General features: G+C 39.3%; 1 protein-coding gene across 7 annotated transcripts in view; it reads left to right on the top strand.

Annotated features, from left to right (window-relative positions):
* Positions 1-453: 453 nt before the first annotated feature.
* The window catches only part of TASP1 (taspase 1), a 235115-nt gene continuing 218347 nt past the window's right edge, over positions 454-17221 (top strand). For 3 of the 7 annotated variants that reach the window (XR_011076948.1, XM_068565779.1, XM_068565775.1), the window contains exons 1-4: positions 454-493; positions 9043-9261; positions 12721-12788; positions 14509-14577. Coding sequence is in view for 5 of the 7 variants with exons in the window: in XM_068565779.1 (XP_068421880.1) it covers positions 9117-9261; positions 12721-12788; positions 14509-14577 (282 nt within the window). In the remaining 2 variants the exon portion in view is untranslated. Of the gene's footprint in view, positions 494-760; positions 1108-1752; positions 1812-4130; positions 4152-9042; positions 9262-12720; positions 12789-14508; positions 14578-17221 lie in introns of those variants that run through there. The other 4 variants (XM_068565776.1, XM_068565777.1, XM_068565778.1 and 1 more) reach the window with 4 other exon arrangements.

Genomic DNA, 17221 nt, shown 5'->3' with positions numbered 1-17221 from the left:
AAGGCCACCCACATTTTCATTCTCCCCAGGGCAAGGCTAGCCCCTTCCTCCCACATGTAATCCAGGCAGAACTCTAGTTTTCCCTACTGTGGGGGGGTGGACTGCAAGGATTGAATGAAATTAAGCTCTTAAGTGACATCTCAATAAATGATGACTAGTTTAACTTCATTCCGCATCACATCGCTAGTCTGCCAACCACTCAGATAAGAGGATCACATCCTTCCGGCTCATTAAGAGGCGGGGTGAGGAGAGAGAGACAACAGCGCCTGCGCAGCTCACAACGAGGCTCCAGGTAGTGTCCTCCCTACACCTCCGCGACCAGGTGAACCACTCGGGGGCAGAGGGAGGAGACAGAGCAGAGTGTGGGAGCCTGCTTCCGGCCACGTGGTTATGCTCACGGCCAATGGAAAAGCTTGACGTCACCCTCGCTTCCTCACCCTGGCAACGGGTGGGTGACTACTTCCGGTGCTGTGAGGGCTCGGGGCTGACGCGGGTGAGTGTCTCTCTTTCTCACGCTGTCCGCGCCCTTGCTGCCGACGTGCGCTGCCTCTGTCCGGGCGCCGAGCTCTCGCTGGGACGTCCTCTCCGGGGCCGGGTGCGGGCGGCGCGCTGGATACCCCTTGCCGGGGGCGGTGCTGGAGGAAGGGACTCGGGACGTCCCTCGTCCCCGAGTCTCGGTCGCGCGTGGGGCCCGCGCCGGCCCCCTCCCAGCGGCTGCAGCTTGGCGGCTTCATTCCCTCTCCCGGGAAGGGTCTGTCTGGGTGTGGGGAGGGAGTCCTCGCAGTCCTTCGCCCAGTTTGCAGTCTCGGGCTGCGGTTTCTCCGAGTTCGAGGCTCGTAGAGACCCGAGGGTGTGCGTCCTGGTCCTGCGTGGCAGGTGGGGGAAAGCAGCCCTATAGTGTAATAGAGGCCTGGTTAGTCCCGCGGAACGTTAGCATTTACTGCTCAGGTGGAGAAGGAAGAGGAAAGGACCAAGAAGATGGAAAAGGAGCAACTGGAGAGGAGGGTGGAAAACAGGAACTGGAGGTGCCCTGAAAATAGAGGGCATCGTGTTTCCGGAAGGAAGGAGTTCAACTTGATTCGCCTCTGTAGGGGAGGGGAATGAAAGGTATTTTGGGGACCACGTGATTGAGATCATTGTATACTAAGCTAAGGAATTTTCATACACTTGGGAGTTTAATAATTTGCTTTTTTGTTTAAATAAAGCTTTCCCCCCACTTATAAAAAGCAGTGCATGCTTACTAAAGAATATCTGGAAAATGTAGAAATATTTAAAAAGAGATCATCTGTGGTTCCACCAGCCCCAGCCCAACATTTTGATCTCTTTCTCTCTACTTTTTTTTTCTTTTGGCTGTGCTGTGTGCCTTGTGGGATCTTAGTTCCCCGACTAGGGATTGAACCTGGGCCCTTGGCAGTGAGAGCACTGGGAGTCCTAACCACTGGACTGCCAGGGAATTCCCTACATTTTTAAAAATAGCATATTCACCTACTTAGGATCACAGTGTATATGTATAAAATGTGATTTTAACTAAAAAGCATGTTTTGTACATTGTGTCTGTTACATGGATTTTTTTGAGAGATAATTCGTAAAATTCCACCCTTTTAAATTTAAAGTTCAGTGGTTTTTAGTATATTCACAGCGTTGTGCACCCATCTTCACTATCTAATTCCATAACTTTTTCATCACCTCCAAAAGAAACTCTGTACCGTTATAGTTACTCGCCATTGATTTCCCCTCCCCTTGTTCCCCCAGCCCCTGGCAACCACTAATCTACTTTGTGTCTATGGATTTTCCTATTCTGGATACTTCATGTAAGTGGAATCATATAATATGTGGCTTTTTGTTGTCTGCCTTCTTTCACTTAGCATGTTTTCAAGGTACATCCATGTTGTATTATGTATCAGTATGTCACTTCTGTTTATGGATGAATAATATTCCATTATATAACTATGCCACATTTTGTTTATCCATCATCAGTTGATAGACATTTGGATTGTTTCCACTTTTTGACTATTATGAATAATTCTGCTATAAACATCCATGTACAAGTTTTTGTGTGGACGTATGTTTTCACTTTTCTTAGATGTATACCTAGGAGTGGAATTGCTGGGTCATGTGGTAACTGTTTAACTTTTTGAGGTACTGCCAGGTGTTTTCCAAAGTGGCCTGCACAAGCAGGATATGAGGGTTCTGATTTCTCCATATCCTTGCTAACACTTATTGTCTGTCTTTTTGATTATAGCCATTCCATTGGTTGTGGAATGGTATCTTGTGGTTTTGATTTGCATTTCCCTGATGTCTGAAAGTGTTGAGTATCTTTTCTCTGTGCTTATCGGCCCTTTGTATATCTTTGGAGAAATGTCCGTTCAATTCCTTTGCCCATTTTTAAATTGAATTAAAAATTTTTTAAAGAAATTTTAAAGTTGTATGAGTTCTTTATATAGTCTGGACACAAGTCCCTTATCAGATTGCAATATTTCTTCCATTTTTTCCCATCTTGTGGGGTGTCTTTTCACTTTCTTGAAGGGTGTCCTTTGAAGTACAAAAGTTTAAAATTTTGGTGAAGTCCAATTTATCTGTTTTTTTTTTTTTTGGTTGTTTGTGCTTTTGGTGTCATATGTAAAACCACTGCCAAATCCAAGATTATGAAGATTTACTCCTATGTTTTTTTTTTCCCTGAGAGTTTTATATAGTTTTAGCTCTTACATTTAGGGCTTGATTTATGTAGAGTTAATTTTTATATATGGTGGGCAGTAGGAGTCCAACTTTATTCTTTTGCTTGTGGCTATCCAGTTTTCCCAGCACCATTTGTTGAAAAGACTGTCCTTTTTCCATTGAATGGCCTTGGCACCCTTTTCAAAAACCAGTTGATCATAAACACATAGATCATCGTTTTCTTAACTATTTATCTATGTTGGGTATTTAAGTCGCTCCCAGATTTTTGTTTTTCTAAATTATCGTATGTTAAACACAGCATAAAAGGCATAAAACCTTTTCTGTATTTAAAATTATTTTGGTAGAAAATGTTCTCAGAAGTGGAATTACTGGGTCAAAGATGAAATAAGTATGTTTTGGAGCTCATTTAATGAGGCATTAAACCTTCAATCTCATGATGTTAAGAGCAACAAAATGCTTCTTTGTTCATCAGTTGCTATAGCTTAAGGGCTGGATTTCTCTAAAAGCCTTTCTCTGTAAGATGAATGGATTCCATGACTTCCTTCCTCCTTCAACTGCTTCTAAAAGACGAAGTAAATCTACAGTGAAAAACTTCAACACCAGAGGCAAACAGGACATGTGGTAGTGTTCTAAATGGCTTAAAAGGAAAAAAAAATAGTGTCATCACATGCAGTAGGAAAATGAAACAATCTTTGAGAGAAATAGGGTCAAGATTTAGACCTTAAATCAGTGCCATAAAAGTCCCTGAAGCAAAAAAAGTGGTTTATTCTGAGTTTCTCTTCTGCCCTTGATAATCAAGTTAATTTACATTCATCTTGGTCCCAGAGACAGTGAACTTAAATCTTTTCTTTTTAGTAAATAGTACCCAGTTAAAAAAAACTCAAATATGAAATGTTATGAGGAGAAAGTCAAGTTTCCCTTTCATCCTTGCCCCTCCCTCTTCTCCAGTCTCCCAGTACTCTTTAGAGGAATCCATGGTACTATTATTTGTGTCTATATAGACTAGTTCATGTATAGAGTATCTCTGGGGATGGGGTATATACAAAATTATATATTTTAAGGCTCTTGATACTTTCTGACACATTCCTTTTCAAAATGGTTGCATCAGTTTATGATGGCAATACAGTGCTAATTAGATTTCTTATTTTTTTTTGTATTTCTTTGAATATTCTTTCTTTAACATTGGATATCCAGTTTATATTTCCTTTTTAATGTATTGCCTGCTCATGTCTTTTGGCATGCTGTTTGTCTTGATTAGCATTGTCCTTTATGAGATTTATTTTGGCAGCCTTTTGTAGATGGTTGTTTTACGACGGCCTGGATTTGGGGAGAAAAGTTAATATGCTTTTTGTAATGCTTATGCTAAGAGGTATGTGAGCTGAACAAGGGTCAAGGCAGTAGGGAGAAGGAAGGTAAATGCTTGAGAAGAAATCTATAGGATTTGGAAACTGGGCGCAGTCCAAGATGACTACAAGGTGAGTTAGAAAAGGATGGTATATATTTGATGTCAATCTTTGGTCATGATTTATTTTTTAACTCCTTAGTCTTAACTGTAGAGATCAAATACTGATTTTATTTTTTTTTAGTTAGGATTATCTGGGGTTTGTGTGGCCCTAGAAGTTCAAGATCCAGAAAAACAAAACCAAAAAAGACCTCTTGGGCCAGTATTTTTTTTTTAAAATTAATTAATTAATTAATTAATTTATGGCTGTGTTGGGTCTTCGTTGCTGCGCGTGGGCTTTCTCTAGTTGCGGTGAGCGGGGGCTACTCTTCGTTGTGGTGCGCGGGCTTCTCATTGTCGTGGCTTCTCGTTGCGGAGCACGGGCTCTAGGCGCACAGGCTTCAGTAGTTGTGGCACGCAGGCTCAGTAGTTGTGGCACATGGGCTTAGTTGCTCCACGGCATGTGGGATCTTCCCAGGCCAGGGCTCGAACCTGTGTCCCTTGCATTGGCAGGCGGATTCTTAACCACTGCGCCACCAGGGAAGCCCGGGCCAGTATTGTTGATTGGCCATGTTTTTGTCTGTTCCTTCTGTAGGTGGGATGAGTGTTGAGAACCTTCAGAATATGGCATTTCTCCTCTTAGAGAAGGTTTGAAGTGGGATCTCATAGGCTTGCCCTATTTTGGGACTTCGACTTGGCTAGTTACCTGTGTTCTCATAATTAAATGTATAAAAAAGCTGTCTATTTTTGTAAGTAATGCATTCAGATTGTTCGAAATCAAAAGGTACACAATGGTGAACAGTGAAATTTCCATCCCTCCTTTGTCCACCAGTCACCCAAATCTTCTGGTAACCACTATTATGCTATATTTTGATATATTCTTCCAGATTGTACTTTACATATATATATTTAACTGTATATTTTTCTCCCCTCCCTCAAAATATGGTACTGCATATACTTCTGTACCATGTCTTTTTTACTTGCTAAAATGTCTTCAAGACTGGTCGTTTCATATTTGTGTATTTGTGTATCAAGAATATCATTTTTTCCAAGAGCTGCATTTACTTTTAGGCACTTCCATCAAGACATACTGTTGGTCCATATCTTTCCCATTACAGATAGTCCTTCAGTGTGTATTTATAATTTTGGTTTATTTTGCCCAATTGCCCTTGTTGAGTTGTGTTAATTTGTGCTGCTACTAGCAACGTGTGAGAACTCCTGGTTCCCTATATCCTCAAAACATGGTGTTATCTTACTTTTCTTTTTTTTAAAAAATTAATTAATTAATTAATTAATTTATTTATGGCTGTGTTGGGTCTTCGTTTCTGTGCGAGGGCCTTCTCTAGTTGTGGCGAGCGGGGGCCACTCTTCATCGCGGTGCGTGGGCCTCTCACTATCGCGGCCTCTCTTGTTGGGGAGCACAGGCTCCAGACGCACAGGCTCGGTAGTTGTGGCTCACGGGCCTAGTTGCTCCGCGGCATGTGGGATCTTCCCGGACCAGGGCTCGAACCCGTGTCCCCTGCATTAGCAGGCAGATTCTCAACCACTGCGCCACCAGGGAAGCCCCTATCTTACTTTTTTGTTTGTTTGTTTGCTAGTCCAATGATATGTGAGTGTAGTTTTAATTTGCGTTTTTCTTCTGAGTGAGGTTTAGCATCTTTTTTTTTTAATATAAATTTATTTATTTATTTATTTATTTTTGGCTGTGTTGGGTCTTTGTTGCTGCACGCGGGCTTTCTCTAGTTGTGGCAAGTGGGGGCTACTCTTTGTTGCAGTGCGTGGGCTTCTCATTGCGGTGGCTTCTCTTGTTGCAGAGCACGGGCTCTAGGTGTGCGGGCTTCAGTAGTTGTGATGCGTGGGCTCAGTAGTTGTGGCACGCGGGCTCTAGAGCTCAGGGTCAGTAGTTGTGGCGCATGGGCTTAGTTGCTCCGCGGCATGTGGGATCTTCCCAAACCAGGGATCCCGTGTCCCCTGCATTGGCAGGCGGATTCTCAACCACTGTGCCACCAGGGAAGCCCGGTTTAGCATCTTTTGATCTGTTAGACTGTTATATAATTTTTCTGTAAACTGGGATTTGCCCACTTGCCCCCCGCCCCCCCCCCCTTTTTGTCTTTTTCTTTTTTGAGACATTTGTTGGAATTCTGTTAGGAAAGTCAGACTTTTAATGGGTTCTGAGTTAAACAAAAACTGATATTGGAGTAGAAATTGCTTCATTTCTAATTTAATTAAACATATTCCAGTAACCATTGGGAGCTGGCGGCCAGAGTTGTACATTGGATAGCCCAGTCCAGCAGAACTTTGGGGCCAGTATTTTTGGAGGAGTTTATTGAGATGACATGGTTTGCTAAATAGAAAAATTTCCAATAGTCTCTGAGGGATGGTAGATTGCTCAAGAAATTGCATATTGATTCATCTTCCACATTTTATTTTTTTCAGACAAGCTTGAGAAGCAGTGTTTTTAAATCTCTCACATATATTAAGAGTGCCTATTACATCAAACCTTATTCATTGTAAAATGTAGATGTTCTAACTTGTTATTCGTGAAGAAAAATGCATCTGATGACAGTGAGTCAGAGTAAGTTTTATAGCTCATACTGCTTGGATATGGTTTCATTTGAACTGAAGCTTTGAATTTTCCAAAGCCTGAGTTTTCACACAACTGTGTTTGTGGGACAAGTGGGCCCAAGCTTATTTCATGGCTAGGCCAGACCTCATGGCAGGTATAGACTGGCAGATGAACTGCTAATCATTTAAATTGACTTCGTCATCCGACGCAGGAATAAATAGTAACCTATGTCAGAGAAATAACCAAAGTCAAATAAAGGTAATTGATGCAGATCCTTGTGAAGTCGTTGGAAGAAAATCCATCCTCAGGGATGGAGCTACCACCTAAAACAAAAACAAAAACAGGCATTTTAATCCAGTTATTTAATTAACCTCAGCACTCTTCTGTAATCAAAATTTATGAATGTATGTAAACATTTTAATACAACAGCATATATATGTGATTTAAAATTATTTGTCCTTTAAATGAAATGACATATAATAAAAATTAAATGAACTCTTTTTAACCAGGAATTAAAGGAAGTTAAAATACCATATTGCAGTGCTTCACAGACCATTTCTGGTGTGAAGGACCAACTTAAAAATTTTTTTCAATCCTTTGTTGACCATTTCTTTTGTAAAATGAAAAAAACAAAACAAAAAACCATAAAACCTCAAAACAAAACAGAAGTATGGAACTGTGAATGAAAGATAAAAGTAAAAGCTTATATTTTTATTAGATGTAGCAGATAAAATTGTTTCAAAAATATAATTATAAACAAAACATGAGGAAATAGAAAGAATTACAAAAACTGTACACATTGTTTATTGAAAATGTGCACGTAGATGTAGAGAACAGACATGTGGACACAGGTGGGGAAGGGGAGGGTGGGATGAATTGGGAGATTGGGTTTAACATAAATACACTACCGTGTGTAAAGTAGATAGCTAGTGGGAACTTGCTGTATAGCACAGGGAACCCAGCTCAGTGCTCTGTGACGACCTAGATTCGTGGGATGGGGCCTGGGGTGGGAGGGAGATCCAAGAGGGAGGGGATATATGTATACATATAGCTGATTCACTTAATTGTACAGCGGAAACTAACACAGCATTGTGAAGCAGTTTTACTCCAATAAAGAAAAAATAAGGCAATTAGTATATGAATAAAATAATAATCTCTTGCAGACTGGTAACAAGCACTGGTCTGCAGACCACACTTTGAGTAACACTGTTCTTTTGGACTAGTTGGCTAAGTCACTCTTTATGTTACTATTTATGTTTTCTACTAGAAAAGACTTGTGCTCCTCCTTCCCCATTTCTCAATTTAGAATAAGGTATACATTTTTACCTAACAGTGTGAATCTAGGTGTTTACGTAGTTTCAACCACATGACTCTGGGATTTTCTTCAAACCTCTGTCGAGTTTTAGATGATCCACTTTTCCCCAATCTGAAGTGTATCCTGCCATCGTTATTGTTATTAAGCCAAGATTGCTAGAAGCTTGTGAATTTGTGAGAAAAATTGGAAACTTTGTGGTTTAAGTTGCTTGTAATTTGTTTTATTAAGTTTTGTATTTTATCATTTATCTTTTGAGAACCTTAGAAATTACGCTTTCATGAAAATTAACAAGTATATGCGCAAGTGTTATTTTAATTTCTTGGTTTAGTCATATAATTTTGTTAGCATTTGTCTTTTGATTGAGCTGTAAGTATTACTCTGTTTTTCTTAAGTGGTTCTTCACAGGCAGATGTAAATCTGTATGTTGCTTCATTTATTTAAGCAAGCAGCAATCTATAGCTCTTAAATGTTCTCACCACACACAAAAAATTGTAATTATGTGAGGTGATGGATGTGTTAACTAACCTTGTTGAGGCAATCATTTTGCAGTATATACATGTATCAAGTCATCATGTTGTACCCCTTAAACTTATACACTGGTGTATGTCAATTATATCTCAATAAACCTGTAGAAAAAATAAGCAGCAATCTAGGCTTTATATCAAGGCTCAGTGATGTTGCCAGCACTGCCTGTGGTTCTAGAATGTCCCAGAGGTTATTAGCATTTGGTTTGGAGGGAGTAGAAAGTGATATTTAAGTTATGTTGTGGTTTTCTTCAATGTAGATAAAATGAAAGATAAAATATCTTTGGACTCAATATGAAGTCTTTTTACAAAAGTTCTTTTGTTTATGTGACTTCAAGCAAGTGCTGTCAGTGGACAGAGAGATTTAAATTCTAACCTTTGTGTATTCTTTGTATTACCCAGTTAAATAACTTTAAAATTAGGTTTTTTTTTTTTTTGAAAGTTATCTGTGCACAAGTTTGTATGTCACGTGTGTGTTAGTGGAAAAAAATGCAAACCCTCTTTGCCTGTTTTCCTTTAGAGTAATTCCTCTCCTGCATTTACTTTTGGATGGAAGTATGCTCTTTTCCCAGTAGAAGATGGTAATCTTGGAGAATGACCATGGAGAAGGGGATGAGTTCTGGAGAAGGACTACCTTCCAGATCATCTCAGGTTTCAGCTGTTAAAATAACAGCTAAAGAGTTGGAAACAAAGCAGCCCCATAAAGAGAAGCGAGGGGGCTTTGTGTTGGTGCATGCAGGTAAGCTGTAAGTGGGTGAGTTGGAAGATGAAAATAATGTTTTTTTCCCTTGCCTTGAAGTACACCAGGAATTGAATTTCATATCTGGAGGAGGCAAACTGCCAGAGGAGCTGGAACCAAAGAGATTGACTTCAATAGAGTGAGGGCCTCCCCCTAGCTCCCCACTTAGAAGATCTTATAATGATGGCTCTTCCTTTGTCTCTTTCACTCACCTACTCTATTACTTACTTTTACCCCATATTTAGGTATTGTTAAAACCAGACACAGTAATTGTTTAAACTCTGGTTTGTGTTTTTAAAAATAATGCTGCTGAAAAAATTTTATTGACCCCATTTTTGACTTTGTCCATCTTAGAGTATAATTTACACAGTCTTAGAACTAGTTTGCCTTTTTAATATTATAAAAGAGGAACCTTAAAACCAGAGAGATTAAGTGGCTTCAGCCACATGGCTAGTTCGTACAAGAGCCAGGCTGACACCCTGAAGTGAGCCCTTAAGTCCCAGTCTAGTGTTCTTGGCACTCTATCAGCCTGTAATCTCTACTTCAGAGTACCTTGAAGACAGACACAGTGAGTTCAACCCCTGAGTCCCCATCATCGAAGCCCCTAGGGTTTCTAAGCAGTGCAGCCCTACCTAGGTCTTTTTTTTTTTCCCTCCTTTTTCTTTAGTCATTTTTATTTGCCTGCATTTAGCGTCTAAAGTTCATGACCTCTGTGAAGGAAGAAGGAATGGCTGGGTCTCCTTTTAACTTTCCTCAGACAGTCAAGCAGGATGGCAGCAAGATTAGCTTTGATATGGGGTGAGGAGTGGAATTGTTTCTTCTTGTCAAACTGGTGTTCTTCCTGGTCATTAACTTTTGGATATATCTAAACTGCACAGCCAACTCGGGAAGCCTTATAGAATCGAATCCAGAAGAATCTAAAAACGAAACAAAAACCAGGTTCAATTTCCTTTTCTTTCAAATGATTTTTCAAAGAAGTGAGGTAAATTTATAGAAACAACTCAGATTCCTAGCCCAGTGTTCTTTCTACTACACCATGGTGGTGGTGCATCTTTCACAGTACCCAGTGAGTTATTTCATTCAGAATGAGTATTTGAAAAATGTCCAAGAAAGGCCTGAGATGTGTAAAAGCAACAACATGGAGCTTTTGATTACTTGGAAAGGTTTCCTTTCTATGACAGTCATTGCGGCCTCCCCACTGTCTCAGACACACACCTGATGGCAGTGGCTCTTAGACAAAGTTGGTGCCGGGGACCAGTTGTAATAGGAGGAAATCTGGGTTATGACAGGAAATTGTATGGATGAAGGGTGACCTTCCCCTTCTAAATTATTAGAAGTTCAGATAGAGTGATTGATTATGCAGCATTATATATCTTGTACATTTAAGGGACAAAATTTCAATTCCAGTGTAGAGATTTTAAAAGTGTTTTTTTTTTTTTAGCACTAAAGGAGACTTGCCCATGTTTTAGTCATTTGAGTAGTAGATTCTTGCTTTTCCCCAGATCTGTATACTACCTATATTTTACCTAATATTAAAAAAGATAAACACTTTTTTTTTTTAATAAGGAAGTTTTTATTTATTTATTTATTTATTTATTTATTTATTTATTTATGGCTGTGTTGGGTCTTCGTTTCTGTGCGAGGGCTTTCTCTAGTTGCAGCAAGTGGGGGCCACTCTTCATCGCGGTGCGCGGGCCTCTCACTGTTGCGGCCTCTCTTGTTGCGGAGCACAGGCTCCAGACGCGCAAGCTCAGTAGTTGTGGCTCACGGGCCTAGTTGCTCCGCGGCATGTGGGATCTTCCCAGACCAGGGCTCGAACCCGTGTCCCCTGCATTGGCAGGCAGATTCCCAACCACTGCGCCACCAGGGAAGCCCAAGATAAACACTTTTAAACCTTAAAATTTTAAAGATGAAACTTATCTTTAATTAAGTGGAATGTTGGTGTCACGTGCGTGAAGAGAAAATAAACACAGTGCAAAAAAAATCCCAATGTGATTAAATTTTAGTTAGGTTCTGTTGCTTGTCAGCTGCTTAGATCCTAAGCTTACCTTTCCTTTGTTAAGTAGAGGAATTAGCAAGTGTTATTCAGATATTAAACCATGCTGAGATGGTTTCCCTATTCTAAGTAGAGGATTGATATGTTAATGCTATTAGTGCTGTTATCCACACACTAAAGTTATCTATTTGGCTATAGTATCCTATGTTTTGGGAAACACTGCTGAAAGTTTGGGGCCTGCTAAGACAACAGACCTGGGATCATTTATTAGAGAACCATGAAGAGAGTCCTGTTAAATATTGGCGCAGGTTCTGTGAAGTTTCAGAGTTTGCTTAAGAAATGGGACTAGCATTTGGGTGTATTATGGATTCGTGTTGTTTGGGTATCTTTTCTGTTCTCTTGGGTCCCTTAACCATAGCTTCTTGGGCTAGTTTTTTCTCTGCCCTGATGAAAGGTGGGTTAAGTTTGTGTCATAGTCTGCAGTCTCACAGGAGAAGCCCTGAGGCTTAGACATATAGTTCTTTTTTTTTTTTTTTTAACATCTTTATTGGAGTATAATTGCTTTACAATGGTGTGTTAGTTTCTGCTTCATAACAAAGTGAATCAGCTATACAGAGATGTAGTTCTTTAACCTTCCCTACTTTGGACCCCTCTGGGGCCCAGCAGGGGGCTGGGATGGGGGCTGAGGGGGAGGTTCAGAAAAAGTTAAAGAACATTGATTAAGGGCTCTTGTCTTGGTTTCTTTCTTGTTTAGATTATTCCCAAATCCCTAACTAAGCAAGTTTTACTCCTTTTAGGGAAACAAATTTCAGAGCCATTCTCTTGAAGTTGCTGGGTGTTCGATTAAGAGACAGGGACCACCAGGATTTCTAGTAGGCAGTTGTGAATATACTATCACTGAGATTTCAGAGACACCCTGAGCTACATTCCAGGGGCGAGAGGATGGAAAAGTTTGGGTAGGAATGGTGATATTGGTGGTGGTTGTTGACAGGTGGGATATAACACCCCTCAACTTCAAGTATTATTCAGAAACAACCTAGTTTTCTGAAGTCACTCTTAAGAATTCTGGCAGGGACTTTCCAAAGGTCAACAGAGAGGAACTTAGCGGGACTCTGTCCTTGACACTGCCTGGGTTATCAACTCCAGCTAAAAAAACTCCTAACTTTGGAGAAGTTTTCTTCGAAAGGAGAGGTGACCTTGGCGAAGCTGCTCTGGGGACATAAGCTATTTCTGGTGCCTCTAGTAGGAAAATAGCTTTTGAAAGAGGAGATAAGACATGGTATTAAAAAGGCTTATGGTGGAGAAAGAGAAGCTGTTAGGTTTTTAAGACTCCATACACTTAGGACAATAGTTTTATTGTCACTAGGAGAGCATCAGTTTATATGAGCTATTTATATAATATAAGCAAGGTCTCTGATATCTTAATGACAGTTAACAATTGATTGTTTTTTTTTTCACTACAGGTGCAGGTTATCATTCTGAATCCAAAGCCAAGGAATATAAACACGTATGCAAACGAGCTTGTCAAAAGGTATGAAGAGAATGTATTCTGTCTGATTGAAACAGTTTAGTTTTGACCAAAAGCAGCTTTACCTTGAAATTCAAAATTTTAAGGTTTGATTTATAAGACAGTCTTTGGTTTGGACCGCAAAATAATTTTGCTTGTATTTGTGGGGTCTTTTTTTGTTTTGTTTTGTGTTTTTTATTCTCCAAATCATGTTTAGATCTTTTCCTTCCTTTCCCAGATCAAAGTCTGTATTTTTGGAGTTGTGGGCACATAATCATATATCTTTTAATCTTTGAAATGGCATTGAGCTCTATAGAAGGAGTAGGGAAAACAGCTCAAAGGCAACCAATGTGTCTTTCTATGAAGGGAAGAAAAAAATAATAAAAAAAATTAAAATGGGTGTTCTTCTTAGGGAGGTTATCCTGTACTTTTACTTCTGTTTTTCCATCACGTAATTTTTATTATAGCAAATTCATTGTCATTCCTGAGTTTAACTTTGCCCTTGTACTCACTTGTGCTTTTTTTTTTTTTTTTTCCCATCTTTGGTTTTTGAGGTTTTGCTAAATTGTTGAATACTTAATGTGGAGGCAGGAATGGACTCAGAAGAAATATTGTTTGTTTTTATTTTGATCCTGACTGTATACTCTTGTAGGCAAACCTTCCATTACTTTTTATGCAAATAGAATGTTAATTGGACATTGCATATCAAGTAAATAGGGGTCTCTCCGCTCTTTTCATTTATATTTACGTACCATTTAAAGAAGATTATACTTTATTAGCGATCCAAGATTTTTCTTATGAATGAAATCTCATAAATGAATAAGAATATTTGGTTACAGGGATTTCATTTTTTAAAAAAAATTTATAATAAAGGTAAATATTCTTTAAGCTATTTTATATTACTTTATCTTATTTTTCAAAGTGTGAAATCTTTTTGTTATCTGAGAAGAAATGGTTTATAGGAATATAGTTCTGTATATAATACATTTAGAATGTGTAACCAGCCTCCTTAATTTATACAACAAATGAACTTCTTAAAAGTTTCATGAGGAATACAGTGCTTAGTTTTTGATCTTTGTTGACTAAATCGGAGCTTCAGTAATTCATTTAAAAATCAGTCTTCCTTCTCTTTCTTTCCTGTCTTAATTTATACCTAAGAAGCAAGGTGATTTTAGTGACCTTTACTCTCTATAGATTATATTACAAAAGAATATGGTATGTTTATCTCGATGTAGAATACCTTATAGAATCAAAAATGCTTTTGTCAAATGTATGCTCCATCTAAGGATTCTGGAATGCCTCTGTGACTGAGAGTAACTACTTTTTATAGTTAGGGGTAGAGAGAGTAGTAATGGTGGGATGAGAAATTGTTAGCTTAGTCTGTATAAAATATGAATTCAAATTTCAAAATGGAATTCATATAATTTCTGTGGCTCTGTGAATTGCCCTGTGATGAATGAAGCCCTTTCACTTACTAAATTTCTTGTAGTTTGTATTTAGTGGCTAAATTTATTCATTGTCTTAATTTGAATAATAATAAGTGAGCTATATCATAAATTATCCTGAATAATTGCTTATTTTAAATCTAAGTCGTTTATGTCTTGAGGTATGGAATGGAACTCTAGTGATCAATTTTTATTAACTCTAAATGTCTCCTACACTTCTTCAAGCCTTTGGAAAGTTTCTGGGTATGTTTAAGAAGTTGTGGTTTTAAAATGAATAATCTTGCCCCTTGGTTTCGTAGGCAATTGAAAAGCTACAGGCTGGTGCCCTTGCAACAGATGCAGTGACTGCAGCCCTGGTGGAACTTGAGGTATTTCTTTTCTCTGTTTCATTTAAAATATTTGTGAGTTTATGTTCATTATTCTTAAATGACATGAAACTGTTGTTTAGTCAACCATCAATTATATGACCAGCGTTTCTCAACAATATTAACAAGGTATGAAAAAGCCTGTGATTTTGTTAGGTTGTTCTCATTGGAGACTTCTCCGAATAATATAAAAAAGTTGGTTAAATTCATTTTTCCCTGGTTTTGTGAGATTCATGAATACAAGTTACTGGTGATTGGATGCTTGAATTTCCTGAATATTTTCAGAAGAAAAATTCCTGAAGTTAACACCTTCTGAAAGTAATACATGTTCTGTTGTTTAGAAAACAAAAAACTCCAACTGTCTAGAAGTGTCCAAAGTGGAGGGGGAAGTTTCCTCACAAACTTAGCGGTTGGATATATATCCTGAAGCTGTGCTCTGTGAGGTGTGTCTTGTCCAGTGTGACAGGTTGGTCTCCAGTTAATCGTGGACATTGAGGAATTCATTGAGGAGGTTCTCAAGTTCGCTGTAATCCTTGCTCCTCCAGAGTGAGGGTCTCTTAATTCTCTTAACCTGGAACCCTGAGGATGAGTTTGTCCAGGGGATACTGAGGGCTTCAGAAGACTGACTTCTGTTGCTCAAACTTAGAGAAGGTAGATTAGTGTAAGTCAGTTTAGAGCAGCGGTCCCCAACCTTTTTGGCACCAGGGACCAGTTTCGTGGAAGACAATTTTTCCACAGACGCAGGGAGGAGAGGGGATGGTTTTGGGATGATTCAAGCGCATTACATTTATTGTGCACTTTATTTCTATTATTATTGCATTGTAATATATAATGAAATAATTATATAACTCCCCATAATGCAGAATCAGTGGGAGCCCTGAGCTTGTTTTCCTGCAACTAGATGGTCCCATCTGGGGGTGATGGGAGACATTGACACCTGAAGTGTGTTGCTTATGTCCAGTCTACTCCATAAGATGCAGCTTCATTGTCACTTGCCACTCACTTGATAGGGTTTTGATATGAGTCTGCAAGCAACTGATTTATTATGGTCTCTGTGCAGTCAAACCTCTCTGCTAATGATAATCTGTATTTGCAGCCGCTCCCCAGCGCTAGCATCACTGCCTCAGCTCCACCTCAGATCATCAGGCATTAGATTCTCATAAGGAACGCGCAACCTAGATCCCTCGCATGCGCAGTTCACCGTAAGGTTCGCGCTCCTATGAGAATCTAATGCCGCCGCTGATCTGACAGGAGGCGGAGCTCAGGTGGTAATGCGAGCGATGGGGAGCGGCTGTAAATACAGATGAAGCTTCACTCGCTCACCCACTGCTCACCTTCTGCTGTGCGGCCCGGTTCCTAACAGGCCACGGACTAGTAGCCGTCCTTGGCCCTGGGGTTGGGGACCCCTGGTTTAGAGAACAGTGAACAAATAGTTATTTGCTTGAGAAGATTACTAGGGGACTCAAATAAGACATGAAGATAAAACAGGGATGAGTTTGAGGGAGGAGGTGTTAGAGTAGACTGTCCCAAATTGACTGGATTAGGCTCTCATATCAGGGCACCTACCCTGACAGGCCAGGCCTTGCTTTTACCTGTGAAGATTGCCCAGGAGTTTACCAGAAGTCCTAGACATGTTTTCTGTATATTCCCCTGGTTAATTGCAGAGTTACGCTTTTAATCGTGCTCTGTAGATTGTACTTTGTCTTGTTAACACTTTGAGCTTGGTCCTAGGGTATGTAGTCAAGAAAGGTGAATATATATGGTGGGCACCAGTTCCACTGTAGTTTGGTCCCTGAGGTGTGTGACTTGGGGATATGTGGTCTCCTTCCTATTGAGACTGATACATCTTATATTAGCTCTACCAATCAGTAGCCATGAGTCCCTGGGCACCTAACAGACTCTCCTTGACTCAGTTTACCCATTTATAACACGGGGATGATAATTTCTACTTTACAGTCGCGAAGACTGAGTTAACATGATAATCACTTAGAACAGTATGAGGCACATAGTAAACACTTTGTAACTGTTAGTAGCTATTACTATTGTGAGGTGCTTTGGAAATTATATATATGAGGTGAATATTTATGTTAACTCTTTACATTGTCAAAGGAAAGTTAATTATATGTTGTGGGTAAAAGGGCAAAAGTGACACAAGGAAGAAGATTGATGTGCTTACCACCAAATCTTACCTTTACTCAAAACACACACAAGGAAAGCTTCATCTAACTTAATTCAGTTATTAATTGCAAATTACTCTTCTTTGTGTAGAAGACGATGTCCTGAGGTTACAGGTGCATGGAGCCCGTGTGGGTCTGGGGAAAGAAGATTAATGAATAGCTGGGTATATATTGTACCATAATGGCAACTATGAATACAACATTGAGTAAAATTAAGTTTTCCTTTTTCTTTTCATCTTAGAATAACTTTAATTTTCTCAGGTCCTACTTATATCATGCTCAGTATTTCATTACATTTTTCCCATGATGAATCAATGCTACTTTTAAAGAGTTTACTTATGTATATTTAATAATGATTTAAAATACATTGTGGAATGAGTTACATGTGAGTAAATGAGCTTTATAGTTTTGAATGATGACCTGTGTTTTTTAAGAGTGTGGATATGAAGGTTTTTAAAAAAACAAATGTG

This window comes from Eschrichtius robustus, chromosome 16 (assembly GCF_028021215.1).
Source record: "Eschrichtius robustus isolate mEscRob2 chromosome 16, mEscRob2.pri, whole genome shotgun sequence".
NCBI classification, from domain to species: Eukaryota; Metazoa; Chordata; class Mammalia; order Artiodactyla; family Eschrichtiidae; genus Eschrichtius; species Eschrichtius robustus.
The sequence above is the reverse complement of the archived record's forward strand: the minus strand, read 5'-3'. Positions and strand labels throughout refer to the sequence as shown.